General features: G+C 45.3%; 4 protein-coding genes across 9 annotated transcripts; all 4 read left to right on the top strand.

The window, feature by feature from the left end:
• The first annotated feature begins 394 nt into the window (after positions 1-394).
• cdc16 (cell division cycle 16 homolog (S. cerevisiae)) lies at positions 395-5,816 on the top strand. Its single transcript, XM_068718201.1, has 13 exons — positions 395-562; positions 681-775; positions 1,089-1,222; positions 1,623-1,702; positions 1,804-1,853; positions 1,937-2,010; positions 2,114-2,239; positions 2,363-2,515; positions 2,846-2,909; positions 3,008-3,069; positions 4,456-4,591; positions 4,785-4,875; positions 5,003-5,816. The coding sequence occupies exons 1-13, from the start codon at positions 448-450 to the stop codon at positions 5,254-5,256; spliced, it is 1,434 nt and encodes a 477-aa protein (XP_068574302.1). The 5' UTR covers positions 395-447; the 3' UTR covers positions 5,257-5,816.
• A 1,895-nt stretch (positions 5,817-7,711) lies between these two features.
• Positions 7,712-14,047, top strand: upf3a (UPF3A regulator of nonsense mediated mRNA decay). Of its 5 annotated transcripts, none has more exons than XR_011103586.1 (11): positions 7,712-7,917; positions 8,641-8,747; positions 8,873-8,979; positions 9,116-9,214; positions 9,308-9,418; positions 9,501-9,556; positions 9,649-9,807; positions 9,900-10,033; positions 10,753-11,053; positions 11,147-11,949; positions 12,136-12,220. XR_011103586.1 is itself a non-coding variant. In XM_068718198.1 (11 exons), the coding sequence occupies exons 1-11, from the start codon at positions 7,777-7,779 to the stop codon at positions 12,322-12,324; spliced, it is 1,437 nt and encodes a 478-aa protein (XP_068574299.1). In that variant the 5' UTR covers positions 7,712-7,776; the 3' UTR covers positions 12,325-14,047. The 5 variants fall into 5 exon arrangements, 4 of the variants coding, with proteins under 4 accessions (XP_068574299.1, XP_068574298.1, XP_068574301.1 ...); XM_068718198.1 differs by having other exon boundaries at positions 10,753-11,041; positions 11,147-11,191; positions 12,136-14,047; XM_068718197.1 differs by having other exon boundaries at positions 11,147-11,191; positions 12,136-14,047.
• Positions 14,048-14,951: 904 nt separating this feature from the next.
• On the top strand, positions 14,952-19,027 carry p2ry8 (P2Y receptor family member 8). The gene is made up of 3 exons (XM_068718196.1): positions 14,952-15,033; positions 16,597-16,916; positions 17,789-19,027. The coding sequence occupies exons 2-3, from the start codon at positions 16,624-16,626 to the stop codon at positions 18,537-18,539; spliced, it is 1,044 nt and encodes a 347-aa protein (XP_068574297.1). The 5' UTR covers positions 14,952-15,033; positions 16,597-16,623; the 3' UTR covers positions 18,540-19,027.
• Positions 19,028-19,162: 135 nt separating this feature from the next.
• Positions 19,163-27,054, top strand: asmtl (acetylserotonin O-methyltransferase-like). 2 transcript variants are annotated; one of them, XM_068718195.1, is made up of 15 exons: positions 19,163-19,241; positions 19,996-20,094; positions 20,740-20,871; positions 20,958-21,005; positions 21,084-21,148; positions 21,229-21,293; positions 21,593-21,701; positions 22,008-22,296; positions 22,366-22,590; positions 22,892-23,054; positions 23,146-23,345; positions 23,448-23,580; positions 23,662-23,802; positions 23,893-24,015; positions 24,412-27,054. In XM_068718195.1, the coding sequence occupies exons 2-15, from the start codon at positions 20,002-20,004 to the stop codon at positions 24,615-24,617; spliced, it is 1,992 nt and encodes a 663-aa protein (XP_068574296.1). In that variant the 5' UTR covers positions 19,163-19,241; positions 19,996-20,001; the 3' UTR covers positions 24,618-27,054. The 2 variants fall into 2 exon arrangements, with proteins under 2 accessions (XP_068574296.1, XP_068574295.1); XM_068718194.1 differs by having other exon boundaries at positions 19,175-19,241; positions 19,946-20,094.
• Positions 27,055-27,433: the final 379 nt, after the last annotated feature.

The raw sequence follows: 27,433 nt of genomic DNA, 5'->3' as shown, positions 1-27,433 counted from the left end.
AATCTTTTACAGAGGACAAACTATAACCAACAATAAGATATCTATTAGTCACTTATGAGATCATTGTTTGTATTCATCAGATATGGTCATCTCCACCCACATGTACGTCGTGGAGTTCACCTGCTCAGTATTGCCCCTGCACTCGTATAGTGTAGTAGATCGTATTCAGTGGTGAAGACGTGCTCTAGATGTGGCCAGTTATAAACCACTGTTATAACAGTTGAGTGCAGCAGATATAAATGTATTTATGTGACATTTAATGCTGGCGTGAAATCTTTTCTGTTTCAGGATATGAGAGCTGTTTCTGAATGCCGTGGACGGAGCGTAAACACTATGTTCAGTTATGAGTACCGTTATATGTATTCACTAAAGGCTCTTTCTGCTCTCTGTAAAATATTCAAGGTCAACAGCTCCATCTGCCTCCTGCGGGGTAAGATCTATGATGCCATGGACAACAGGCCGCTGGCCACCTCCAGCTATAAAGAGGCCTTGAAACTGGACGTGTACTGCTTTGAAGCCTTTGACCTTTTAACGTCCCACCACATGTTGACCGCGCAGGAAGGTGAGGCTGATCCGTGCCAGGATGTGCACTGACTGACCTGTTTATTTTCTACAGCGTGATGTTTATCATCGTTTCAAGAACTTGTGTGTGTGAAAGTTTTTGTTAATTTTTCCGATAGAAAAAGACTTCCTGGACTCGCTTCCTCTGAGTCAGCAGTGCACCGAGGAGGAGGAGGAGCTCTTACACTTCCTATTTGAGAATAAGTTAAAGAAGGTAGGCTCTGCGTTCAGTTTAGATTTATTTAGATAGTGTATTATTAAGTGAAGGGTAAGTCTGATGATAGTCATATTTTCTTATTGTCTGCTAATCCTTTGAAAATACCAAAACCAACAATGAATAGATCCGACCAACAAGTATTGTCTAGTAGCCTCACATCTCCTCAATCAGTCTCCTGTCTCTGTCTGTTTCATGAGCGTGTTTTATCTTTCACACCCACTCATATTTAAACCCTACAACCACACACACACACGCACACACACACACACACACACACACACACACACACTCCTTCTCCTCCCCTCTGCAGTATAACAAGCCCAGTGATTTGGTGGTGCCAGAGATGGTCAACGGTCTTCAGGACAACTTGGATGTGGTGGTGTCTCTTGCCGAGAGACATTATTATAACTGTGATTTCAAGATGTGCTACAAACTCACATCAACGTAAGTGTCTTCCTCTTAGTCTGTTGATCTTTGTGTGATGTGGATGATTACAAAGAGACGCTGTAGAAATGTGAGGCTTGCATCCATCACAGCAACACCATACATATATATAAACCTCATTCTCACCTCTGTGTGTAACTTGTAGCCCGCTTTAACGTCCAGCTTTGCCTAAAATTCCTACTTAACCCTCAACCAGACAAGGTGGCTTTGACTAACACACATCTATGGATCTGTGTCATTGTATAGCAACAGTCAAACCTAAAAAAAAAAAAGCCAATAAATAATGCCTGAAATCACAGTGTGGTATCCAGTCACATGGTGTGGATTACCTTCTGAAGAAGGTTAACATGTTCCTGCAGTAGAATGTGGAGCGCTTGATGCAGCTGTGTTTGTCTCTCAGGGTGATGGTTAAAGACCCGTTCCATGCCAACTGTTTACCGGTCCACATAGGAACTCTGGTGGAGCTTGGAAAAGCAAACGGTAAAATATGCATCGCATCGGTGCACAAAGCACGTTTTGTTTGGTTGCTCAGCCTCATTTGCTCAGTCAGCTTCTTTTTGTGTTGTTTTTTTTCTCTGCAGAATTGTTTTACCTCTCGCACAAACTTGTAGACTTGTATCCCAACAACCCAGTAAGTATTACTGTTTTCCTATTTCTCTCTCATAATTGATTTGTTATTGATTTGATTTGATAACCACCATAAACCTTTGTCAGGTGTCCTGGTTTGCTGTCGGGTGCTACTATCTCATGGTTGGTCATAAAAACGAGCACGCTCGCCGGTACCTCAGGTATGCAGTCGCTCGCTCTAAAGGAAGCACATCCTGTCTGAGGCCGCGGAGCAGGCTGTTGATGTTTTGGTGCAGGTTATGTAATATTGTGCGTCTCCTGCAGCAAAGCCACCACGCTGGAGAGGACGTACGGCCCCGCGTGGATCGCCTATGGTCATTCTTTTGCGGTGGAGAGCGAGCATGACCAAGCCATGGCTGCCTACTTCACCGCTGCCCAGCTGATGAAAGGGTAAGAACACGACGGATTACACTTGTAATATTTCGTTTGTCCATAGACACAGCTGTCTCTTTAGCCTGCGTTGGCAATCCTGCCGTTTCTGGTGACCCTTGTTTGTGGCCGTCTCTCGTCCAGCTGCCACTTACCCATGCTTTACATCGGCCTGGAGTACGGCCTGACCAACAACTCCAAGCTGGCGGAGCGGTTCTTCAGCCAGGCTCTCAGCATCGCTCCAGAGGACCCGTTTGTCATACACGAGGTGGCCGTGGTTGCCTTTCAAAATGGAGAGTGAGTCATGGAGCCGCAAACACTAACAAGCAACACGTAGGCCTCCAGATGGACAAAGGTAGCGCGCATGTTACTGGCAGCACAAAGGCACACAGCGGTGGTAATCATGAAACCCCACTGGTATCTAGTGATGGAGATGGTTTTAGTTTGTTTTGATATTGATATATTCACCTGCAGAAAATATCTCAAAAAATCTATGAAAATGTTTTATTTTTTCTGACAATGACACATTAAAGCTAGGAAAACATTTAACTCATAATGCACCTAATTTAAATCTCACACACACACTGGTTTATGCTGTAAAAGTGTGTTTCACATCGATTGTTTCAGCTGGAAGACGGCAGAGAGGTTGTTTCTCGATGCAATGGAGAAGATCAAAGCCATAGGAAACGAGGTAACAGCTGATCTATATCATTAGAAAGGTTTGAACGACCACATCCTGTGCAACAGTTCTGAATGTTTGCTTTTTGCTCGTCTTCTTTCACATGTAAGGTCACTGTGGACAAATGGGAGCCTTTGTTGAACAACTTGGGTCACGTGTGTCGGAAGTTGAAGTAAGTACGGAGCCCGTTTTCCCAGGTCTCTTTCTATTTAAATGAATTGGCCCAACAGGGGAGATGGCACACACAAGGCTAAATTCATCCCAAGTGGATTATTAAAGAGGATCGGTGAGTGCACTCCGCTCTAATTCGTTCACGCCCCTCCTTGTATTATTTCCCTCACCTTCCTCATGCGAGCTATTTTCAGAGATGCCGCTCGCTTGTTCCAATCATTCAGAATGCAGGGCCCTCATTGGGAATTCATGAAAAGACCCTTTAATGAATTATGCATAGCCACCACTCAATAGATACAAGGGGCTTTGCAGAATGCGTGCCACGCAAGTGGTTGTTTTGAAAGGCTGAGGTAGTTTTTCTATAGAGCGAGGGTTTCGTCCATACCAACCTTGTTAATGCGCCATCGATGCATCCATTTCCATCCCTTGTATGTAACAACAATAGAGACACAGCTGCACACGTGCTGACAGGACACTGTGTGTGTGTGTGTGTGTGTGTGTGTGTGTGTGTGTGTGTGTGTGTGTGTGTGTGTGTGTGTGTGTGTGTGTGTGTGTGTGTGTGTGTGTGTGTGTGTGTGTGTGTGTGTGTGTGTGTGTTATCGTGGTGTTAGTGAAGTAGCATCAACGTGATAATCGTCACAACGACTTCATGATGTGGTGCTGCTAGCACCTTTAGCTCACCTGACCTGAAACATTGGGCAGGCCCTTTTTAAAAGATACTTGGCAGGTCATTGGATGAACCGGCTGTCAATCAAACTCTTGCAGAAGAGCAGCGAAAACATCAAGAAAAGCCCAGCTCTGAGATAACTGATGCCGTTGCAGCATCTACGTTAGCTTCTTCAGGAGCAGTTTGTTGTTAAGAACGAGCGCTCGCCTCTCCGTGTCACCTCACACACACACACACACACACACACACACACACACACACACACACCAGCCACGGTAGCTGCCAGTAGCTCCACACAGGACGCTGACTGGACCAACCACTGTGGGTCGAACACAGCGGCAATACTTCAAGCCTGACTCACGTAGTCAGGGTCAGCAGACATGCGTCCACAAAGACGACCCGTTAGGTCATTGTGAGACGAGATCCACACACGCTGTACCTACCGACCGTTTCCAAAGCAGCGGCGGCAGTAATCTGCTGATGCGGACGCGTCGACGGCCCACAGTGAGCAGAAGATATGCTGTATTTGGCAAAACTGATATGGCCTTGTTTATCAAAACACATGGTATATTGCTGCGTTTGTGTTCGTCTTTCGTTACTAAACAAAATCATGGAAACCAGTAATTTGGCTCCTTTTAAATGTACTATTTGATGAAATGTATTCTGTCCTCATGATATTTAGTTGGATCCATGGATGCTGACTCTCGTTTGTTTCTGCAGAAAGTACGACCAGGCTCTGGAGTACCACCGTCAGGCTCTGGTGCTGATTCCTCAGCACGCCTCCACCTACTCGTCCATAGGATACGTGCACAGCCTCATGGGAGACTTTGAGAGCGCCATCGACTACTTTCACACGGTACAGTGCCGTCGGCTTCAGTCCGAAAGGGTTTTGTGTCTGACCTCAAAGCCTGGAGTCACGAGGGTTTGTAGGAACTGCCTTCACAAAGGGATGCTGGTCAATCAGTTGAAAAGCTCGAAAACAAAACAAACATAAGCATGAAGACATTTTGTACGAAACATAAGAAGTGGGTTTGTTTGTTTCTGCGCAGGCACTCGGACTGAAAAGGGACGACACGTTCTCTGTGACGATGCTCGGCCACTGTATCGAGATGTACATCGGGGACACGGATGCCTATATAGGTAGGACACGCTGCTGCAGCTTCACATCAGTCGTCTGTTGTCTTTGAAAAATTACGCATTGATCCCGATTTTGTTGCAAATATTTGAGCGTCTGTTCTGAGACTGTCGTCATTTGTCTCCACAAAAGGCACGGACATCAACGACAAGGTGCGAGGCGGCTTGAACACGCCGGCGCTGATCAAGATGCTGAACACGTCGGAGCCCGGCGACCTCCTGGCCACGCCCAGATTAGAAGACGCCAGCGTCACGTCCTTGGAGACGCCGCTGTCCAATCAGGACAAGATGATGCTGGAGACGCCTCTGCGACTCTCCCTGACCCTCGAGTGCGACATGTACGAGAGCGACATGATGCTGGACACCTTGTCGGACGCCAGCACGTGATCCCGTCCCGTTCGGGAGGCGGAACTGTCGCAGCAACGGGTCGACATAGGTACACATCTCCGAGCCCAGGGACCGCCATCGAACCGAAAACTCTGGCACGCGTCCTCCACCACTGGTTCCCTGTGGATTCTCCCTCTTGTGCATTAGATGCGGTTGTTCCCGTGAGTGACAAAAACCGCGGAACATGCCGCCGTGAACATTATGAGCGTGGGTGAAAGTGTGGGTGATTTGCTATACAGCACCTGCTGTATTCATTTCACAAGAATGCACTTTAAAAAGGGGGGAGTTAACATGTGCCTCGGTGAAGGGGTTCAGTACCTGGACCTTGGGTTGAGCCCGGAGACCCTGGGAACATGTGGCCCTCTGACACTTGATTGAACAGAGCAAACACAGCCGCGCACCTCGCATCCTATCCAACAGACTAAAAGTCACTTATTACTGCCTATGGCAGGAGCCTCCGTGTTACTCCACCTGTGGATTTAATAAAGAGCCAGCTTATTACAAGCAGTTTTTGGTGAAAACATTTCTTGGTGATTACTCTAATAAACCATGCATTTATCTTAAAAGGTTGCAGCATGTCTGTGTTTTGTGTGAATAGGCTGTGAAACGAGGACGAGTTGTGTTTAACCCTGTTGAGAGAAGTCCTGCCTATGAGCAGCTCTAAATGTTTGAATTACTGATCGGAACAGACGAGACAATTTCACATTGTTTTAATACTCAAATATAATTTGGTAATTGTCCTGATATGTGCCCACATATGTATAATGTAGTTATTAGTAGTTCCAGAATGCACAAACCTCTCCAGAGAGAAACCACACTGACCGGAGATCAGACCGTCCTCTCAAATGTCATGCTCCGGTTTAGGGGGAGGAGTGATCTCTCTCATCCCTTCATCCATCCATCCATCCATCCGTCATCCATCCCTTCTCTTCACATTCACGAACAGTATCTTCCCGGTCACCTCCCTTTTTGTCCCCCCAATGGAGAGCGGCCGTAGAGGCTCCGGGAGAGATGGGCTGCACTCCGTCTAAAGCGGCTGTCATTTACACCCAGGACCAGGTGTGCCGGGACCTGGACACCTGCTCCACTTTCGTTCCCAGCCTGAAGAGCTCCGTGTCGACCCCAGAGAGACCTCGGTGTGAGGAGACCAGCACCGGCAGGAAAACCTTCCTCGGTGGTGAGTTTATGGACAGTTTAATACAAACAAAACAAGTTAAAGAAAGATGTCTTTAGGCCGGGCTGTGTCCTCACTCACTTCGTTTAAAGTCCCACATTCCATTTGAAAGGTATCGTTGGTCTGTTTTATTATTTTGTATTATTTGTCCTCAGTCCCCTGCCGAGACGTCCACGGGCGGTCAGTGAGCCAGTCCTCCCACCAGGAACCCTGGAGCTCAGCGGACAGCGCCGCGGCGGACAGCTCGCACCGTGCGGGTCAGTCGAGCGTGAAGCCCCGCAGCCCGACCCCGGACCTGCACGTTGACACCGAGGGCTGCTGGACTGCCTGACTGCTGCTCCGACCCTGCAGAACATGACACCGCATGGGGACGTTAAAGGGTCGAGCTCAGCTACCGGGACGCGCTTTCGTTTTCACACCTCAATCTACTTTATCTGGAGCTGAAGCAGTGACTTCAGCCTGCAGCTGTGATGCGTTGATGGCAGCGAAGAGTTACGTGACGAACTGCTGTTTGAGCTCAAGAAATAAACGCGTTTATGTAATACGATTGATTATTATTTTACAAATAAAAAGCTGTACGACCATTTAATAAAGCGATGACCTAGTTGATGTGTTAGCTGAACTTTACATGTTGCATATTTAGTTTGAAATGTTGTGGAAAATAGTACATTTACTCTACTGAAGTACAATCGGGTTACTTGTACTTTAATATTTCCATACTCAAACATTGTACTCCCCAACATTTACTTTAGTTACTAATTACTTTGCAACTTCAGATCAAACTATATTCATCAAATAAATGATGTTGTATTATTATTACATTAAAATCACCCCCACCTTTACAGCTACGACATTACAGAGATGCGTGCATTAATCAACGGTCATAGTCCAATCATGTTTTAAACATTATACAGAAGTGGATATATGACTGAAATAGGAACTTTGACTTTTGGTACTTTATGTAATTGGTTTTTTTTTATCATTTAAAATGTAACCTTTATTTAACGAGCAAAGCCACTGAGGTTAACATCTGTTTTTCAATAGTGTCCTGATCAAACAATAAGACGGAGAACACTAACAAATCTGAATTAATTCTCTAATAGTGGAAAACATTTAGTGTTGCACCATATGAATGACTTCACCCTGAAAACCGTTCACATGGTTTTGGCTTCACACCGTGGACGGTGTCCGCGGGCGTCACGAGACATGTTTCGGGCTTGCAGACGCGAGCTCGCGCCGGCGTGATATCAGAGCTCCAGTCTCTCGCTTTTGTCTCGCGACATCCCCGCAACTCTCGCGAGCGCACGGCGACTTAACACGGGCGAGAGAGAGGGAGATGGAGAGAAATGAGGTCTGAAAAGGACCAAATGACCGCGGGCAAGGAGAAAAGCGTCGTGGAGATTCAGTTCAGAGACGTCCCGAGGGAGCAGGAGAACGTTCCCGGCAACCTGAAGCAGAAAGAAGAGAAGAAAGAGGTCTTCACCAAGGTGGGTAGGCCGCGCGTCCGCGGCGTGTCGCATTGTTTATACGCGGCGTGGGCAAGATGGACATGGAGGGGAGGCGGTGATCATTTCAGCACCGCGGACAGCGACAGGAGGAGGACGACGGACCAGAACACACGACCTGTCCGCCGGACCTGTAATCCCACACTATTCTATATTTCAGACTTTATTGGACGTTAACGCGCCACTGCGTCCAGTCTAGTCCGCGATCCTGTGCTTTAAAACAAGCTGCATCAACATTTTAAGCGCCATAATCCCGCCTTTAGGATCCCAACTCCTCATTCTTCCAGTAGCTATAAAGAGATCCAAAGGTGTCATGTGTATCTGAATAATGCAGGGAAAAAAAAATCAACAATGTATAGTATGTATTACAGTGCATTAGAGTCAAAGTGGTGGCTTCCAAATGCTTATTTTATCTGTGTTTTATTATCGTTAAAATGAGCGTGAATGAGCGTGGAGCACGAGACAAACAATTCAGTATATCTGACTCATCAGTCTCTCATCAGTCTCTCATCAGTCTACCAAAGCTCCCCCACTTCCTGGGTTTTAACCCCCCCCCCCCCATCATTGTCTGATATGTGTTCCTGTGAGATCTGGAATCAAGACCTTAATAACAGATCTTTTTGAGAGAGAAACTTAACGATCTTGATTACCAACAAAGTGCTTCCTGCTGAGCCGAAGAAATAACGTACAAATGGTCGATTGCAGGTGGTGATCCGGAGGCTTCCACCCAACCTGTCGAAGGAGCAGCTGGAGGAGCAGCTCAGTCCGCTCCCATCCTATGACTATTTTGAGTTCTTTCCAGCCGATCAAAGGTAATCACGATAACCGTTTTATCCGATCGACGAGCTGTAACCATATTTCTGCGCGTGATATCAGATCTTAGTGCCTTTGCCTTACGCGTGGATGTTTGTGACTCTCTCTTTCTCTCTGTCCACAGTCTTTACCCCCACCTGTTCTCCAGAGCGTATGTCAATTTCAAAAACCCTGAAGATATCCTCCTGTTCAGGGACCGCTTTGACGGCTACGTCTTCATCGACAACAAGGGTATGTCTCTCCCGTTAAACTCGGTTAGGCTTCGTCGGCCGCGACGCGCTTTAGAGCTTTCGTTTGCCGTCGTTACCGTTCGATTGTGGACGTCCGTTATGTGACCAGCTGCCTCTTTGTTTCAATATTTGCTCAGGCCAGGAGTATCCTGCCGTGGTGGAGTTCGCCCCCTTCCAGAAAATCTCCAAGAAGAAGCTGAAAAAGAAAGATGCCAAAGCCGGGAGCATTGAAGAAGGTGGTGAAATACAGAGCTTGAGCCATCATTACAAAAAAACAACAGACATCGCACCGTATTGTACACTCATTCTGGATCTTACGCCCCATTCAGACCCAGAGTACAAGCGGTTCTTGGAGAATTACTCCTGTGATGAGGAGAAGTCTATGGCCAACCCGGAGACTCTGCTGGGAGAGATAGAGGCCAAGACCAGAGAGCTCATAGGTACAGGACCATAAAGATCAAGATTCAGGTTTTATATGGGTCTATTGTCTAAAAAAACATTTCCTCCCTCGATCGATTTTAGCCAAACGGACAACGCCCCTGTTGGAGTACATCAAAAATAAGAAAATTGAGAAACAGGTGAGAAATGACAAATACTTGAATGAAAAGAAATGACTTGACAAACTGCTTTGAGCAACCCTCTCTTTAACGTGCCACCTCTCCTCTCACAGAGGATACGAGAGGAGAAGAGGGAGGAGAGGAGAAGGAGGGAGCTGGAAAAGAAACGACAAAGGGAGGAGGAGAAGAGGAAGCGGCGGGAGGAGGAGAGACGCAAGCGGAAGGAGGCGGAGAAGCAGAGGAAATTGTCCGATAAAGACATCAAAATCAAGGTGACGCTCCGTCACTCAGATACTCACTCTGTCGTGGATGGTGCAGTAGCGTGCAATGATGTAGTTCCTTCTTTTTGATTCTGCACATCCAGCTCCTGAAGAAGAGCGACAGGGACGACGACGTGGATTCAGACCGAATGAAGGACAAAAGTGACTTCGGGGAGACGGACAGATGCAAATGGGAGAAAGCTGGAGGACAAACGAAGTCCAAGGACCCCAAAGAAAAGTAAGGATTGTTTGGGGGGGGGGGGGGCAGTAAACTGGATTTGATTCATATGACGGCTCATTTCTGTCAATGCAAGCAAAATGCATAGTAAATAAATAGACTAGTTGTAACAAATAAATGGCTAAATAAAAAGTAAAAGTTCTGAAAAGTGTCCAAATGCTCCATCTTCCATGCACCAGCTGAAGTAACATCGGTACCTCTGGTTCTATTCTGGCCTTAGTGTTTTCGTTTGGCCTCATGTTCTGGTTCACGCAACCATTTTGAGATATGACTTTATGGAATAGCCGGCCTTCATTCAGACGTGGTTTTTCGTTCAGAGGCTTAGTTCCTAATGACTTCTGGGATTTTATCAAGGTTTTCTGATTGATATGAGCATGTGTGACCATTCTTTACTGTCATAATAATAAAGATGCTTTGTTTACATCTAAATCTTACTTTTCAGCTTTCTTAAAAGCTGTAAACTTATGAAATTGCTTTTAATAAAAGCCGTATGCTCATTACTAGCTCAGTCTACAGCTCTGTCCAGGGTGGGGAACCACGAAAGAAGAGACATAACATAACTAAAATCTTTTTAAATGTGAATGTACATCAATATCTTATGGTAGAAAGGAACACACATCTGACTGTGATCTGCTAACAACAATTCTGACACTCACAACCGGGCCTGTGGAACCATGACGTTATTGCGGTGTCTATGCAATCTCCGCTCTGACCACCAGGGGGCCGCCTGAGAGCGACAAGGAGCAGAGAGAGCAGCACGGCCGCAGACAGAGGGACAAGGATCACCGGGGGAAGGACGAGGAGAGGAAACGGCAGCGGCACCACTACGAGTTTGACAAGTTCATGCGTCGCAAAGACGAGACCAAATGGGGGAAGGGCTACTGCCAGGACCGAGCCAAGAAAGAGGGGCACCAGCAAGGCTATTCCTACTGCCCCGACGGGGGAGACAAACTGGGAAAGGAGGACAGGGAGGACCTGGGTAGCAGGAAAGAACGCCTCCGAAACAAGGTGAGCGAGAAGGTGAGCATGAGATGGGGGGGAAGGTGACACCCAATTACGTGTAACTGTGTCTCAGATGTTTGTTGATGTGTGTTTTTTTTTTTTTTTTTACAGATGGTAATCATCAGCTCCGAGAAATCTTGTTTCTTAAAACTTTCGGTGTGTTTGTGTCTTAGAAACGGTCTGTTTCATGCCTTGATGCCGGCGTAGAGATAGAACTTAACCGCGTTACACTAAGCTTATCTCTCTAAATGTCACGTCAAAAGAAAAGCTTTTTCCATTTACACAACATTTAATGTCACACCTACAAGCTGCAGGGTTTGATTCTTGGCTTCAGTCTACAAGAAAGTTGCACTTTACACCCACGTCTGTCCAAAATCAAAGTCATTATTTTATCCTAGTGGACCTATGTGTGAAGTTGTCATAATTAGCATATGAATCCAGGCCACAGTGAGGCCACAGTGACCCTTGACCACCAAAATCATATCAGTTCGTCCTCGAGTCCAGGTGGACGTTTGTTCACTAGTACGTCCCTGAGATAGTATTATCTCACGGTCACTAAAACAGGACTGACAACCCAAAAAACATAATGCCCCCCCCCCTCCCCCAAAAAAACAGGAAATCAGGTGAACATGAGACCCTAAACAGCTCGTACGGATACATTTTAGTGGAGATGGCTCATAGCACATCTAGTGCTCCAGCAAGTTATTCAAAAATAAACATTACAAAGAAGATGCTACAGATCAGACTATTGGCACTAAACGAAGGGTGTAGCTAACAAAGTTGTTCTACGGTGCGTTCACTTACTGATGTACACGCGGAGGAGCATTTGAACGTTGAAAAGGCTGTTTTCTGTACCTGCCGGCCCAGTGCATGCTGGGATACACTTCAGCCCTGTGTGACTCGTGAATAAGCGGGTAAAGAAGATGAATACGTATGTGTGTGTGTGTGTGTGTGTGTGTGTGTGTGTGTGCGTGCGTGTGTGTGTGTGTGTATACATGTACATATATATATTAATATGTATACATATATGTATTAATATGTATATTCAAAATGTGTGCTGCTTGTCTCTCCCATGTCCCTGCTCTCTTGTCTCCCTGCAGGACCGTCCAGCCATGCAGCTCTATCAGCCCGGCGCACGCAACAGGAAGCGCATGAGCTCAGCTGGCAAAGGCTACGACTGCATCCCCGCGGGCCACTCCCCCGAACCGGGGGCGGAGCACTGCTACGAGGCGGTCGCGATGGCAACGGGCCTGGAGAAGGGGTTCGAGAAAAGCAAAGATGAACAGTGAGCAGTCTGGATGCTCATTATTCAAAATAATAGAAAGCCTAAGCTGATGGTGGCACATTTGACAGGTTATCATTGAGCTTTTAAAAGTAAAATACTCCACTGAGGGAGAAAGGCACTTCAAATCTTTGAATCGTTTGCATCTGTTTTAGGTGTAACAGACAACAAAGCTGTGAATGTTGGTCACGGTGTTAGTTTCGCTGGAGCGTGAACATTTTAAGTACTCACTAAATATTTTGTCTCACTGTTTAGTATTCAAAGAATCTTTGGAATGAACCATGTGAGAAATACTGAGAACAGGGTCGAACTAGAGCAGCGTACTCAGTCGAGTGCAGATCTCGGCACCGATCAGTGCCGGTTGAATGGATAAAGCACACTCGCTCCCCCGTCTTGACCCCCTAAGCGCTTCAGACACTTTTTTCACTCGCACTTATCACCCAACAGACAGCTCTTATTTTCACCCAGACAGCCGTCTGCACCGGCTCGGTGAAGCTGAACTGCGGTTCAATGTGCAACGCTTCATGTTGACCGTTTAAAGCTTCCTCTGCTGTGTGTTTTAGTTCTGTAGCCGCTAGCTCTGTTAGCCAAACACAGTAGAGGACTCCCACCGGCTGCTAACAGCTAACTAGCTCCCCTGCTACCGACAGAAGAAGACACGCTCTGTAGTCAGAGCTCATACATACACGAATGCAGTACATACATGCAATACATACCTACATGTATACATGTAAGTATGCAGTACATAAACATAGATTACTGAATCACTGCAGCCATGTGAGGTCCTTAGGCATACAGTCATAAATGAGCACAACAAACATTAGGCTAATAGATCCAGCAGTATGCGAGATTAGCTGAGGACAGACAGACAGACAGACAGACAGAGAGAGATGCTCACTCACTCACTCACACACACACACACACACACGCCACCCAATACATATTCTCCTGGCGGATACACTAATGATAGTTACCTTGATGATAGCACAACCTTCCTGTCGGTCATCTGAAGTGTGTCCCTGTAAGAGGCAGCTCTCCCGTCGTATCCGTCATCAGTTGTGTGGTGAAACCATGACCTCACCCTCTGCAGCAGACCTTGTTACTAAGCCTTTGTAGACTCCGCTGAACCTGGATGTTTTAAATAATCCTATAGATTTTATCAAAATGAAATATAACGTAAGTAGAACTTACAAACAACGGATGTAGAACATGTCACAGATGAAATCCCGTGTGTGTTTTTGTGTGTAGAGGTGAGCGAATGAGTGGGGATAAGAGTTATTATTGATAAAAAAAAAAAAAAAAGAACAATGTTTTTCCGCTTTTTCCTAATTTTTGTATTCCATCTTATTCTGCGGTGTCATCCAACAGAGATGTTTTGTTTTGTGAGCAAAGCTTTGTACATGACCACCATGAGCCAGGAAGAACACATTCTCTACGTATATATATATCTCTAAAGCATTTCCTAGAAATAAAATGTAAAGTTGCAAAGTATGACACAGATAAATGAAAACAATTTGTTTTCTATAATGTGTGCATTGTTTTCTATCAATTCTGTCAATTCATAATAAATCAAAACAGCCACAAGTATTGATAAAGTAACATGTCTGTTGAACAAGCCTTATATTGTGTTTGCACACCAGCTAACATTTGTCTATCATACCTCTTGTATCATTCTGTTTTTTTTCTTTCTTGAAGTTGTGAGAAAATAAAGTTCTTGTACCGTTAAAAGACATCAGCGTTTCAGTCGTTTTGACAGTTTGGGTGAGGCAGCGTTTGTCTCCAGCGCCGCCCAGCACACACATTTACAAATGGCAGATATGAGTCAATTATAGTCGGAAATGTGTGAACGCACATGAATATGCAGCGGCAGCTTAGCATCAGTGAGTGTTCACATTTTCAGTTTCATTGATGGTACTGAAGGCAGACCTTTATTTCTCTCCAAATGTTGCGAACACGGTTCTCCCTGGCGGGTGTGTGATATATATGGCGGTTATGTCAGACTAATCTCACTGACAGCGCCTGTGATAATGTCACCAAAATAAAGCAGAACTACCATAATCAACAGGAAGCCAGCAGCATGCAAACACATCCTCACCACCCATGGATCTCGTGAGAGGGGTTGAAGTGAGGGGCTCTCGCTTCACTTCAAAACAAAAGCTTCCACACAGAAAGAATGCATGTGTGTGAGTTTGAGCATCGAGTTGAGTGTGGTTAAGAAACATGTAATAATCTTTATTCTTTGTGATCCAATTCAATGTAAGGGGTGTTACTTTGTGACGTCGCGCTGGTTTTCTCTTCCCACTAAATCACAGCAGCGATATGACTGACTATGAGTAAAAGGGAAAATTACTCTATTTCACACCTCACTACCAACACTTCATAACAGCACTATTGTTTTTGACATTGTAGAGATAATTCATAAAGGTGTTAGGCAACCATGCAGATCATCATGATGAGTAAATGTGTGAGTTCTCCGTGCTGTGAAGGCGTGGGGATTTTTCAGACATCTTAACACTGAATCTAGTGCATTAACAGCCGTTGGTAGGATGGAGAATGTCACATGATCCATTTCCTCTCTCTCTCTCTCTCTCTCTCTCATTGTAACACAATCAAATCTCATTTCCTCAGCAGTCACAATATCTGTACCTTTGCCTTCAACCGACACGACTGACACCCCATACCAGCCTCTTGCTTCGTCTGCCTCCGTATTTCGTAGGTGAGTGTTTGACTGACTTTCACTGAGATTTACCAGAACAGGTGCTAACCTTCAGAACATATATATAAATATATATATATATATATATATATATATATATATATATATATATATATATATATATATATATATATATATATATATATATATATACTTTCACATTTTTAAATATTGACTCCAAATTGGCCTACGCGGCTCCACGTCTCGGCTGCTTAATATTTACTATTACTACGCATACTTTCAACTCGTCAGCAAAGAACATGTGTTGTTCCTAAATGTGCTCAGTGACTGAATGTCATGAGTCACAAAATGTATTTATTTATCTATTTAAAGTCATTTTTGGACAATATTTGTATTTAGCGTTTAACCACATAAACACAAACAACACCCAGTGGCCATGAGAGCTCAACATGTGACTTAGAGCTAAGGTACAACATCAGAATCAGAACCCGAACCAGAACTGGAACCGTTTATTGAAATGGTATGTTGAACATACGAGGAATTTGACATGACGGAAAGTGCTGTTGATTTAACAGTCAACAACAATCAACACAGTGCAAAGTATATAAACATATTAAAATGTACAGAGAAATATAAAATAAAGTGACATATAAAATAAAGTGACATATAAAATAAAGTGCACAAACGAACAGATAAAAGGACTATAAAGAAGTGAGGTGTAAAATTGTTGATTGTATGTAAATAAGAACCTAGAAGTGATGAGCAGGGGACCGGTAGTGAAGTATAGTGAACATACAACAGCACACCACATGTCTGACACGCTCATAAATATGTTGTGAAAGTGTAAAAACGAAACGCAGCATGAGCATGCATGGGTTAAAGAAATGCTTGGTTACGACACCGTGGAAGCAGAGAGAAGTGAAATCAATCAGCAAAACCAAAAGCCAAACCAAAAAGTACAATATCTTTTCTGATGTGTCAAAAATGTGTCACCGTTATTCTCATCCCCATCCTTGGGAGGAGTAGTGGGTACTTTCCATTGCATGGCTTACAGCGCAACTTTTTCTCCGGAATTTTTGTGGCAACTGTCCCCCCCCCACCACCACCACCACCATCACATGTATTGCTCACTGCGTTGAAGTGTTCACTTTCTCGTGGCACGAAGATAAAATGCAGTTGGTTCTTCGATGATATAATCATCGACAGTTGCGTGTCTACTCCCCAGAGCATGTTCAGGTGTTGGAGCTACACCAGCTAAACCACAGCGGCAGTTGGCACTCTTCACCGCAAATCAATCATGTTCCTTTCCTGTGTGAAACATCAGCCTGACACATGTGCTGCTCGCACGCAAACAACAACACATAGCAACGGAGTGCTTCAACTGTCTGTTTCACACCTTTTAGATCAATCACTCCTGCACATTCAAAGAGAGGGAGGATTGCAAACGTGTTGCTTTAGACTATAAGTTTGCCATTTTTTTGTTTATTTTTATTGTATGTCGGCTGATGTTTTATGCTTTTTCATTCAAATATTAAGACGTATGATGCTGCTCCAGTTTTTCTTCCTAAGAAAACCTCTATAACCACAGGTGATCTCTCACAGGTGATAGGAACCCATTCCCATCCAGTCATGACGGGAAATTCCAGCAGCTTCAAGCTGGACAACACCACCCGGGCCCTGTTCCTGAATGTAAACACCAGCATCGCCATCTCCGTCATCTACATGATCGTCACTGCCATTAACCTGACAGGAAACGGCCTCTCCATGTGGGTCCTCATCTTCCGCACCTCCCCCAAGACCCCCTCCATCATCTTCATGATCAACCTCACCCTCACCGACTTGGCCCTCGGCGCCGCGCTGCCCTTTCAGATCGCCTACCAGCTCCAAGGATACGACTGGAAGCTGGGACCCAAGATGTGCAGGTACTCGTTGTAACTGCAGCGACGATGTTGACGTATCGATACGGGGTGTAGAGAAATTTGAGAGAACATGTTGTTTGAACTTGTTGGTCTTGTGCTGTTTCGTTATTGTCACAGCTACTCAGTGTGCATCCACAGTCCAACAGCTGGAATAGTTTGACATTTAGGGAAGAACACTTGTTGGCTGTCTTGCCAAGAAATCAATGAGAAGATCGATACCACTCTTGTGTTTGTTTGCTCAATATGATCGGGCGGCAACCTCCGGTTCTGAAAAGTGAAGCCAATGCTGAAGTGCCTTCAACTTGCATACCCTCTCCTATTGGTTGCAAAAAGAAGTCTGGTTGTATAGAAGTCTAGTCTAAAATGACTCTACTTTTCTCTTGATTTATTCCCTCAGTAAACATTGTAAACATGAGTTTATGGTCTCAATCTCTAGTTTACAGTCTTCTTCAATACAGCATGATGTTCATTTAGTACATTATGCTCCATTTAGAGTCACACAGACCATAAAGACTGTTTATAAGAAGGTCTCTACCACGCCGTCACTCCTTTTGTTTACTGGTTGCCAAACCGTAGTCCACAAACAAATGTGGGAAGTCACAATGACTATGTCCACTTCTCATGTACAGCCTATGGCGGTGACTTCTCCAGTCTCCACTGGGTGCCTGGCGGCCTCACAGTGGGGACAAGACTCCTTGATTCCACTACCCCTCCCTCTCTGTTTCCAGTCTTAATGCTAAGCTAAGCTACCCGACTGCTGGCTGTGGCTTTATATTGATCAGACAAATAGGAGAGTGGTATTGATCTTCTCGTCTTTCTTTTTGCTTTAACCAGTGATTGAACAAAACCCTCTTCTTCTATGTATCCACCCACAGCGTCATGACCCTCGTCTTCTACACCAACATGTACTGTTCCATTCTGACCATGATGGCCATCGGAATTGACCGCTACCTGGGCATCGTCAGGCCCATGCAGTTCAAGCAGACCAGGGTTCGGAAGTCCATCGCTGTCTTCAGCTGCCTCCTCATGTGGGGCGTGGTCCTGAGCGTACTGTATCCGCTGATGACCACAGACCTGACCTTTGACATTCAGGAACTCGGGATTACCACATGCTTTGACTTTTTGAAGAAAGACATGCTCCCGACCCTGTCTGCCTGGGCGGCCTTTCTCTTCAGCATGGTGTTCGTCCTCTTCCTCTTCCCGTTCTGTATTACGACATTCTGCTACGTCAGTGTCATACGCAAACTGGCCCAAGATTCCAAGACAGTCCAGAAAAAGAGAGCCATACGTCTGGCCTTCATCGTCCTGCTGGTGTTCACCGTCTGCTTCGCGCCCAACAACATCCTCCTGTTGACTCACTCGGTGCTGAGACTCTTCTACAAGGAGTCTATCTACATGGCCTACAAACTGTCTCTCTGCTTCAGCTGCCTGAACAGCTGCCTCGATCCGTTCATTTACTACTTTGCTTCCAAGGATTTCAGACAGAAGCTGAGACAGATAATGAATCTGCAGAGCCTGAGTAGCATGGACTCAATGAAGATGGAGCGTAAAGAGAGTTTTTACTCCTCACATTACGCTGGCGAAAGTCCGGAGGGAGAACACAGCAAGATGCCATGCACAGCATAGAGAGACAGAATGAGAGGAAGAGAAAGAAAGAAAAAAAGAGTAAGAGAGATGAGACAAAGGAAGTGAGAGGAAGTTGGCAAATGTGATTTGTCAAGCTCTGACAACATCTAAAGATTTGTAAATAATTTTTGTTGCACCATAGAACAAATGAGCACAAACAGCAGCTGAGTCTTATTGCATTTCCCTACATGATGACTTATGTGTTATCTTAAAATGTGAAACATTTATTGCAGCCAATGTATTTTAAAAGCATGGGAAATAAATCTGCCACAGGCATCATATTCGTTTTTGCATTAAATAGAATGTACCAGCGCAAAAAAAATGTGAAAATATAAGCCTATCTCTGATGGAAAGTTCTCTGCAAAATCTCTGTAAATGTCTTTATACTGTGTTGAATTTCACCCTTTTAACTCCTTGACTTTGTTTTCTTCCGCTACTGCTGTATATTATATGTTGTATAGATGTATAATAAATGCTATTATTATTGTTGTTGTTATTATTATTGTATTGTTGTTGTTATTGGTATTATTAACACTATTGGAGGTACTCATATAGAAGGTACTACTCTGTGCAAGCTGTGGTTCCGCCCACTTTCTGACACGTCATCACGCATGCGTCGTCACGTTGGCGGCAGTGTCCTTATGCTCGTGACACATCTAGCAAGCAGATTTTCCTGACTGGAGCAAAGAAATACATGAGCAGGTGAGCTGTATGATACTGTATTATCTACAGTAACGTGACCACCAGACATTAACACGTGTTCTTCTTAATGACTCTGTGCTGTCAACCGTGGCGCGCTTATGGAGTGACAGCTAGCCGCTAGCTAACATCAAGTCTACTCATTAGGGGGAAACTATAGCTAGCAGAGTTGTGAACTATTCATGCATGTCGTACGTTAAGTTAGGCTATGCTTACATTACGTGTCACGTCAAGTTACGTGGCTAACTTTGGCTCCACAATAAAGACATTAGTGTAACTTCATAAACCTGATAAATGGCCAACGTTAAAGTTACCCGGCATGCAATTAACGTCACAGTGAGCGGAAATGTCTTCACAGTACAGACAGCAGCTCGTTGTCTCTTTATGAATGAATAACTCTAGTGTGTGTGTGTGTGTGTGTGTGTGTGTGTGTGTGTGTGTGTGTGTGTGTGTGTTTGAGAAATACTTGGCTAGGGCTGCAACCAACCACTGCCTTTATAACATATCAGTCCATACTGTTTAAAACAATAATATGATGTGCTTATTTTGTCTAAAACCTAAAATGTACAATTGAAAATAATATAAATCGTATTAAAGCAGCAAAGCGTCACATTAGAGAAGCTGGGACAGTCTGGACCTGTCCTCCTGACAGGTCCAGACCGTCCTCCTGACCGTGCGTGACTCGTTGTTGCTGCCTCCTTACATAGACTAACAATGTTGAACTGTGTTCATCACCGTTGGGCGGTTAATGGAGAAGACCACCATGGTGCTGAACCCTGTCATTTCCAAGCTCGCCGGTAAACTGGTTGTGCTGGCAAGTGCTTCTCCTCGGAGACTGGAGATTCTCAGCAATGCGGTATGTTGCCCTCTGGTTAAACTCATAGGAACGATATATATATATATATATATATATATATATATATATCTACTAATGCACATTTTATTGTGAACACATGTTGAGCAAATGCCCCAGCAATCAGAGAGCTGTCATGTGATCGTATGCATCATATAAGTTACAGTTACCGATTTTTAAATGCAAAATAATAACACATTTGTCTTGTGCATCTGTAAAACATCTCACATCTCTTACTGTGTCATATCTGATGATAATGAACATAATCGTAGTATATTTTTAACTAGACTGATGTATTGATATATATATATATATTATATTAGCTTATTGCAGACATATCTGTATTTTTGTATATGTCATAATAATGATAATAATAATGACACAACATAGCGCTTTTCAACGTTCTCAAAGACTCATTTACATACTGTTGAACCCCCCCCCCCCCCATTAAAACATGCAGAAAAGCTATGAAAAACTTTGTGTCATAAATAAAACACAAATAAATGTGCGTGTAGGTTGGGGGAACAGTGAACATCTTAGTCATCAGTTCTTTTCATGCATAAGAGTGAGTCACATGTCGACCTCAGAGCTCCAGCGTGGTTTGGGGTACGATTCTGTGGTTGTGTTTTTGTCACTCCTTCGTCGCAGGGCTTACGGTTTGAGGTGGTTCCATCCTGGTTCAAAGAAACCCTCGACAAGGGGCTTTTCAAAGCGCCTCATGAGTACGCTGTGGAGACGGCCAAACAGAAGGCCCTGGAGGTGGCCAGGAGGATGACCTTCGTGAGTCACGCTCCTTGTTGCGCGGCAGCAGGTTCTACCCCCTTGAGTGACGTGTTGATAACGTGTTGTGCGTTCATTTGCTTCAGAAGCACCTGAAGACTCCAGACATCGTAATCGGAGCAGACACGATTGTGGTGAGTGGAGGAAAGCTCGACAGTATTTTACATTTCTTTCTATTATTCACTCTGGCCATTGGTTTTTCATCTCCACAGAGTGTAGATGGCATGATTCTGGAGAAGCCGGCGGACAAAGATGACGCTTACGGGATGCTGTCGAGGTGAGTGTGGTTCCTATCTGAGTTATCACTAGGATGAATGTATCGTTCCATTTCCCGCTTTCTTTATCTTTCTCTTCCAGCTTGAGCGGTAAAGAGCACAGCGTCTTCACTGGTGTCGCCATCGTCCTCTGCCACGAGAAGGAAAGTACGTCGCTGCTCGATACCATTGTTTTCTGTCTAAATTTGATGAAGGACAGTCGTTCAAACAGTGTAGCTACTTTTTGTATCTTCTATTTCTTAAATGCCCAGCAAGAATATGTGTGAGGCAAAGTTCTACATTCATGCACTGTAGGATTTAATGTTTCCTAAACATGCTGTACATGGGAGGCCTTTACTGGTCAATTGTAGAGGACGGTATAACATTTCATTTGTAACTCTGTTATGTCCATGTGAGGGTCCGAAATATATTGAATTGAGGTAAACCCCCCCCCCCCCCCCCCCCAGACGAAGAAGTGGATTACCAGTTGATTGAGTTCTACGAAGAAACAAAGGTGAAGTTTGCTGATCTCTCCGATGATATGCTGTGGGACTACATCAATAGCGGTGAACCCATGTGAGTAGGAAACTTTTGAACTTTCAAATGTTTAACAGCTCCTGACTTCTCTTTGTGCAGTGAAGTTTACGAAACTGCTGCCGTTTTGGACTTTGGTGCTTTGAGTTTAGTGTGAGCTGTGTTTGCCTTGCCCTGTTTGACATGGAATGTGTAAGCAAAAAGTCAAAATATCTGGGCCCGGGTTGGATTGAGTCATCACACATATAGCCCCGTGTGTGTGTGTGTGTGTGTGCGTGTGTGTGTGTGTGTGTGTGTGTGTGTGTGTGTGCGTGTGTGCGTGTGCGTGTGCGTGTGTGTGTGTGTCAGGGACAAGGCTGGAGGCTACGGTATCCAGGCTCTCGGCGGGATGCTGGTGGAGTACGTTTACGGAGACTTCCTCAATGTTGTGGGTTTCCCCCTTAACCACTTCTGCAAACAGCTGGACCGTATTTACAACCAACAGAGCGCGTCCGTCCGGCCGAGCCACAACGGCGCTCACGACGCCTCGGCGCTCACTCAGCCGTCGCCGCCCAAACTGTCAGCTCAGTCCAGCCACAGTCCCAGCTCTCCCGCCAAACACAACCCCACATCCTCCTCTGCCGATCCCATCCGTCAGGTTAGTTGAGCACAGCCGGTTACCTTGTTTACTGTCGTTATCTATAAAGCAACGGTCTCCCATTTCTAGGTGGAAAGGAAAGGCAGTGCAAATTGCTGGACGTTGGTGAACAGCCTGTCTAAACACACGGAGGACAGAGAGGCTAACCTCAGAGGCTCTGAGAACACAGTACCGCTGATGACCAGCAGAGGGCAGGTGATTGAGCTCAATGTGACGGAGCAGGAGGACGGCGAGCCGAAAACAGACGACTTGCAGCGAATCGTCGATCTGATGGATGGATTCAAAGCCTCAAAGGTATAAATACAAACGTGTATTCTGATAATATTAAATTTTTTGTAGTTGCATACAACCGAATGATTGTTATTGATGGAGTGAAGCATATAGCTCAAATTAAAAAGGGACAGTTCCTTGCTGACAAAAAACAGTGAAGAAAGGACTAGTTGTGGTTTTATTGGGGGGTTATGTGCAGGACTATTTCTTTATTTTATCATTCTGCATGTGTTTCTTGATCTGCAAGCACAAGGCACTCCCAAATCACATTGATAAAATTGCACTTTACTCCCGTATCCATTCCCCCTCTCTCTAAACGTTCCAGGCGCTGTTTACCGCATCCAAGTTGTGTGTGTTTGACCTGCTGCACAGCCGGCCGGGGCTGGATGCAGCGCAGGTGGCCCAGGAGATCAAAGCCTCTGTGAAGGGCACCCGGTGCCTGCTGGAGGCCTGCGTGTCTCTGGGGCTGTTGAGGAGCAGAGAGAGAAGTGAGTCCGAGCCGGTCTCTTAAAGAGGTAGCGTTCAAAACTCACCCTTGACACGGACCTCTTACATGTTTTGTGGCGTCTCTGCTCGCAGCGTGCGAGAAGCCGCTGTTCGAGAACACGGACCTGGCCTCTCGCTTTCTGCTGACGGACGCTCCCTGCTCGCTGCGCGGCTACATCCAGCATTGTGACGACACCGTGTGGCCTCTCTTCTCCCACCTCGAGAGCGCCGTGCGGGAGGGGGCCAACCAGCGCGAGAAGGCTTTTGGCAAAACATCCACGGATATGTTTCAGGTGATTGAGATACGTCTAGCCTCAGATGGATTCACTGGGGCGGGGGGGCAAATAAAAAGGATAATATTTTAAAGATTCTACGTCATTTGTTTCTATTGAAAGGATACTTACTACAACAGTCAAGAAGTCAAGCTGAGATTCATGAATGCCATGCACAGCGTTGCTAAAGTCACAGGACGAGCCGTAGCAACAGCCTTCGACCTCTCCGGCTTCAAAACGGCCTGCGACCTCGGAGGTATGGAGGAGAACGGAAAGCTTTAAAAAGTGTGCCGGAGAGTAATAAACCATTCTTTTTATTATCTCTTTTTTTACCCAGGATGCACTGGTGCCATGGCCTATGAGTTTACCAAAGCCCACCCCGGGTTGTCTGTGACGGTGTTTGACCTGCCGGCAGTGGTTGAGATGAGTGAACATTTCCATCCTCCGCACACAGACAACAGGGTGTCATTTGTAGCAGGTGTGTGTGTGCGTGTGCGTGTGCGTGCGAGAAGTAACTCCTCCCTCATTCTGGCTGCAGCTCATGTCTCTCTGCTCTCTGCGTGAACAGGAGACTTCTTTAAAGACGAGCTTCCCAAAGCTGACCTGTACGTTCTTGCGAGGATTCTCCACGACTGGCCTGATGAGAGCGTGCACATTCTGCTGAGTAAAATCTCAGATGCGTGCTCGCCTGGTAAGTTATTCTTACTACTTGTTGACCGAACAATGCACGCTAACATATTTAGTCATGTGCTAGTGAAACTCAGCAGTTTGCGGTTCTTCATCTTGAGACTGTCTCGTAGTAAGTGATCACAAGCTGATTAAAGTCATATCTGCTGTGAGAGCAGCTGCTTTGTAGTTTCCAGTCGACCACAGTCTCTTAGTTCTCAGTGCTGTAAACCGTTGGTGGTTCTTTGTGGCGTATAAAACAAGAAGCTTGCAAGTTCAAAAGGCCGAGCCAATAAACTTGATGGCATTTTTTTTAATGTTTCCCTTCTTGATCGTTATTCTTTGATCTTAAGCAAAGGAAGTGGCAAAACAACCACCACTGTTGTGATCTCTAAATGTTGCTCTTCCACCATGCCGCCAGGCTGCGGACTGCTGCTGAGCGAGATCTTCCTGGATGAGGACCGAGGCGGCCCGAGGCGCGGCCTGCTGCAGGCCCTGAGCATGAGCGAGGGGAGCCAGAGGAGCGCGGCAGAGTACGCCGTGCTGCTGAAGAGCCACGGGTTCACGACGACACGCGTCACGCTCACCGACAGCCTGCTGGACGCCGCGCTCTGCATCAAAGCGTGACCGACGACGGCCTCGACGGCGCTGTGTTGAAGGTCTCGTGGAGTACTGAAGACCTTTTTTTACCAAAATCAGGGACTAAGGTCAGGAGTGTTTTCATGAGGAAGTGTGAATCAAGTGAACAAAGAATGGGTTCGTGTTCGAGGTATTGGGACAGAAGACAGAGTGTTGTTTTGTACCAGGTCTTCTGTAATTTTCCTTGCACTCTTGATCAGGGTCTTCTGTTGAGACCACGTTGGAACGGACAGACGGCCCACTGTGTCTCTGAACATCACCCAGACTGAGGACCAGTATACGCTCTCAGTGCAAAGAAAAATGAGATCCTGTACCTTTAAGTATAGTAGGAATACGACAATAGGTATCACCAAAGTTTACTTCAGGAAAATGAAATATTGCACCACAAGTAAAAGTACCCATAATGCAGGATGAATAGTGTTATTAAAATTGGATGATTATTTCTGATTAAATTAAGTTGTAAGATACAGTTTGATTAATCCGGTAAAGCTGGAGCTAATTTGAAAAAGTGTTAAAAGTATTATTTTTTAATTATTGCCTATATACTGTGGCATCTACAGGTAAAAGTCTTTCTGTGGTTGGCGTGCAGCTTCCTCCTCTCGTGGTTCCTCGTGGTTCCTCATGGTTCCTCGTGGTCATCTGGAGGGTTCATGCGGCCTCGTGAACACTTGTGTCACGTCACTGTAAATGAATCTGGATGCGATGGGAGAAAGACGATCAACAAGTCAAATACAAGCAGCAACCTTTTATTTTGAAGGCGACTGCACTGTTTTTGTTTTTTTATCTCAATTTGGTGGATGTGTGTGAGCAGCAGCGTCACTGCAATCCCAATGACAGCAGTGTAGGCAGCCGGAATCAGGCCGGTGAATTTGGAATTTGGAAAAAAGACAAATAGGTTCAACTGCATCTATGCAACTTAAATAACTGTTGTTCAGTGTGGGTAATTAGGAAAGGTTTGAAACATGATAATGTGCAAAGTAACTAGTAACTAAAGCTGCCAGACAAATGTAGTGGAGTAAAAAGTACAATATTTCCCTCTGAGATGTAGAGGAGTGGAAGTACAAAGTTGATTAAAATAGAAATACTCAAGTAAAGTACCTTGAATTTGTACATAAGTACAGTACTTAAATATACTTAGTTACATTCCACCACTGATCATATTTACTCTCACCACAGCTTATCAGAACCATACAATGTACTTTTTATAAAGAGGTGGAATAATATAGAGCAGGATCGAGTTCAGTCTACTGGTCCGGCCCTCCACAACAGGTCCTGTTTCTCATGTGACCCCCCCCCCCTTCCCCCGGAGGACGAGGATGAGGCTCGGGTGGAGCATTCCTCTGAACACGGATCACACTGTTACCACCTTTGACCTACTTCATCATAATTGCTCTTGATGATCCAACTGACGACTGCGTATCCTCTGACGTTAATCTACCCACAAGTCAAAGCTGCAGAGAAACACACTTTGCTCGTCACTGTTTTACTCACAGCAGACGCGGCAAAGAGACATCTGATCCTCTGGAAATGGAACCCAAATATTGATTCTGCAGTTGAAAGCGTTGCACGGTGATTCAGTCCCTTGCAGTGCCGGTAAACCTCCTCAAGGTGGCATCACAGACCTGCAGAAGACACACACACACACACACACACACACACACACACACACACACACACACACACACACACACACACACACACACACACACACACACACACACACACACACACACACACACACACACACACACACACACACACACACACACACACACACACACACACACACACACTCTTCCCTGTTCTGTCAACTAATACTTTCCAGTGGATGTGTGCTGTAGAGCTTCAGAACTAAGGCTTGTGTTGCAGAGTTTTGAAATGAATCTGTGCTTTATTCATACGGTCGGGTAGGAGAGTCTCTTAATGCATTAAAGACACCGTCCCTTAATTCCTTACAGAGATTCCTCTTTCAGTTCATGGTTGAGGCAGCTGGTAAAGCAGCCAAACAGCTGATGGAAATGTGGGAATCTCTGAAGCCAGGACAAAGAGCTCTTATTCTTTCTGACACTGGGAGTATATCTGGACTACTCTTCATTTTGGATCCCTCGCTTTAAGTATTTTCCCTCGATCGGTAATAAGGCCGGTCGTGTTATTCATGGCTATTTTCTTGTCAGTCCGGGCTCAGGCTCTCGGTGACATCGAACTGATTTCCATGACTCAGATGTTGTTCCGTCGATGAGGAGAGACAGGGCGGAGGGTGGACTGGAGTTCAAATATGACTGAATCACAAAAAAGTCCTTTTTTATTTTTTTGTTTCTATTGTTAACACACACTGAATGCATCCAAACATACATTGCAGTACTGATTGTGAAAGTCTGTGTGGATTCAATGAACCCGGTGCTTCGTGCACACATTGCATCTCTGACCAGTTCTGGGTTTTTTTTTTTTTAAAGATGTCAAATTGTCATGCAGCGCGAGACACAGATGGGCGTCACAAATCAAAGGTCCGGGCCTGTGTCCCCTTAAACCACGACGCCAAGGTGTGTGTGTGTGTGTGTGTGTGTGTGTGTGTGTGTGTGTGTGTGTGTGTGTGTGTGTGTGTGTGTGTGTGTGTGTGTGTGTGTGTGTGTGTGTTGTCTACAAGAGTCAACAAAGCTTAGGGAGGCCTGTTTTTTTGTTTTTTTTCTAATGAAAACCATTCAAGTCAATCACGTTTACCAGAGACCAAAGGCCGCTGTAATTTAAGGAAAATTGCTCGAAACTCCAAAGTAATCTTCTGTAATGCGATCTCGCCCGTGGAGACA

The sequence above is a fragment of the Cebidichthys violaceus genome, unplaced genomic scaffold (assembly GCF_023349555.1).
Source record: "Cebidichthys violaceus isolate CVI_PGR_0920_01 unplaced genomic scaffold, fCebVio1.0.p SCAF_222, whole genome shotgun sequence".
NCBI lineage: Eukaryota > Metazoa > Chordata > Actinopteri > Perciformes > Stichaeidae > Cebidichthys > Cebidichthys violaceus.
Note: the sequence above shows the minus strand (reverse complement) of the source record. Positions and strands in the feature narration are given on the sequence as shown.

What these genes read in the sequence shown, in the direction of transcription:
- upf3a (XM_068718197.1), top strand. Translation starts at nt 7,777, where the DNA reads ATGAGGTCTGAAAAGGACCAAATGACCGCGGGCAAGGAGAAAAGCGTC. An exon ending in TTCTTTCCAGCCGATCAAAG is followed by an intron (nt 8,748 to 8,872) that starts GTAATCACGATA and finishes CTCTGTCCACAG; the next exon opens with TCTTTACCCCCACCTGTTCT. An exon ending in ATAAGAAAATTGAGAAACAG is followed by an intron (nt 9,557 to 9,648) that starts GTGAGAAATGAC and finishes CTCCTCTCACAG; the next exon opens with AGGATACGAGAGGAGAAGAG.
- asmtl (XM_068718194.1), top strand. Translation starts at nt 19,987, where the DNA reads ATGGAGAAGACCACCATGGTGCTGAACCCTGTCATTTCCAAGCTCGCC. An exon ending in TGGCCAGGAGGATGACCTTC is followed by an intron (nt 20,872 to 20,957) that starts GTGAGTCACGCT and finishes CATTTGCTTCAG; the next exon opens with AAGCACCTGAAGACTCCAGA. An exon ending in GCTTACGGGATGCTGTCGAG is followed by an intron (nt 21,149 to 21,228) that starts GTGAGTGTGGTT and finishes TTTCTCTTCCAG; the next exon opens with CTTGAGCGGTAAAGAGCACA.
- p2ry8 (XM_068718196.1), top strand. Translation starts at nt 16,624, where the DNA reads ATGACGGGAAATTCCAGCAGCTTCAAGCTGGACAACACCACCCGGGCC. An exon ending in CTGGGACCCAAGATGTGCAG is followed by an intron (nt 16,917 to 17,788) that starts GTACTCGTTGTA and finishes ATCCACCCACAG; the next exon opens with CGTCATGACCCTCGTCTTCT.
- cdc16 (XM_068718201.1), top strand. Translation starts at nt 448, where the DNA reads ATGGACAACAGGCCGCTGGCCACCTCCAGCTATAAAGAGGCCTTGAAA. An exon ending in GCTGCCCAGCTGATGAAAGG is followed by an intron (nt 2,240 to 2,362) that starts GTAAGAACACGA and finishes TCTCTCGTCCAG; the next exon opens with CTGCCACTTACCCATGCTTT. An exon ending in TCAAAGCCATAGGAAACGAG is followed by an intron (nt 2,910 to 3,007) that starts GTAACAGCTGAT and finishes TTCACATGTAAG; the next exon opens with GTCACTGTGGACAAATGGGA.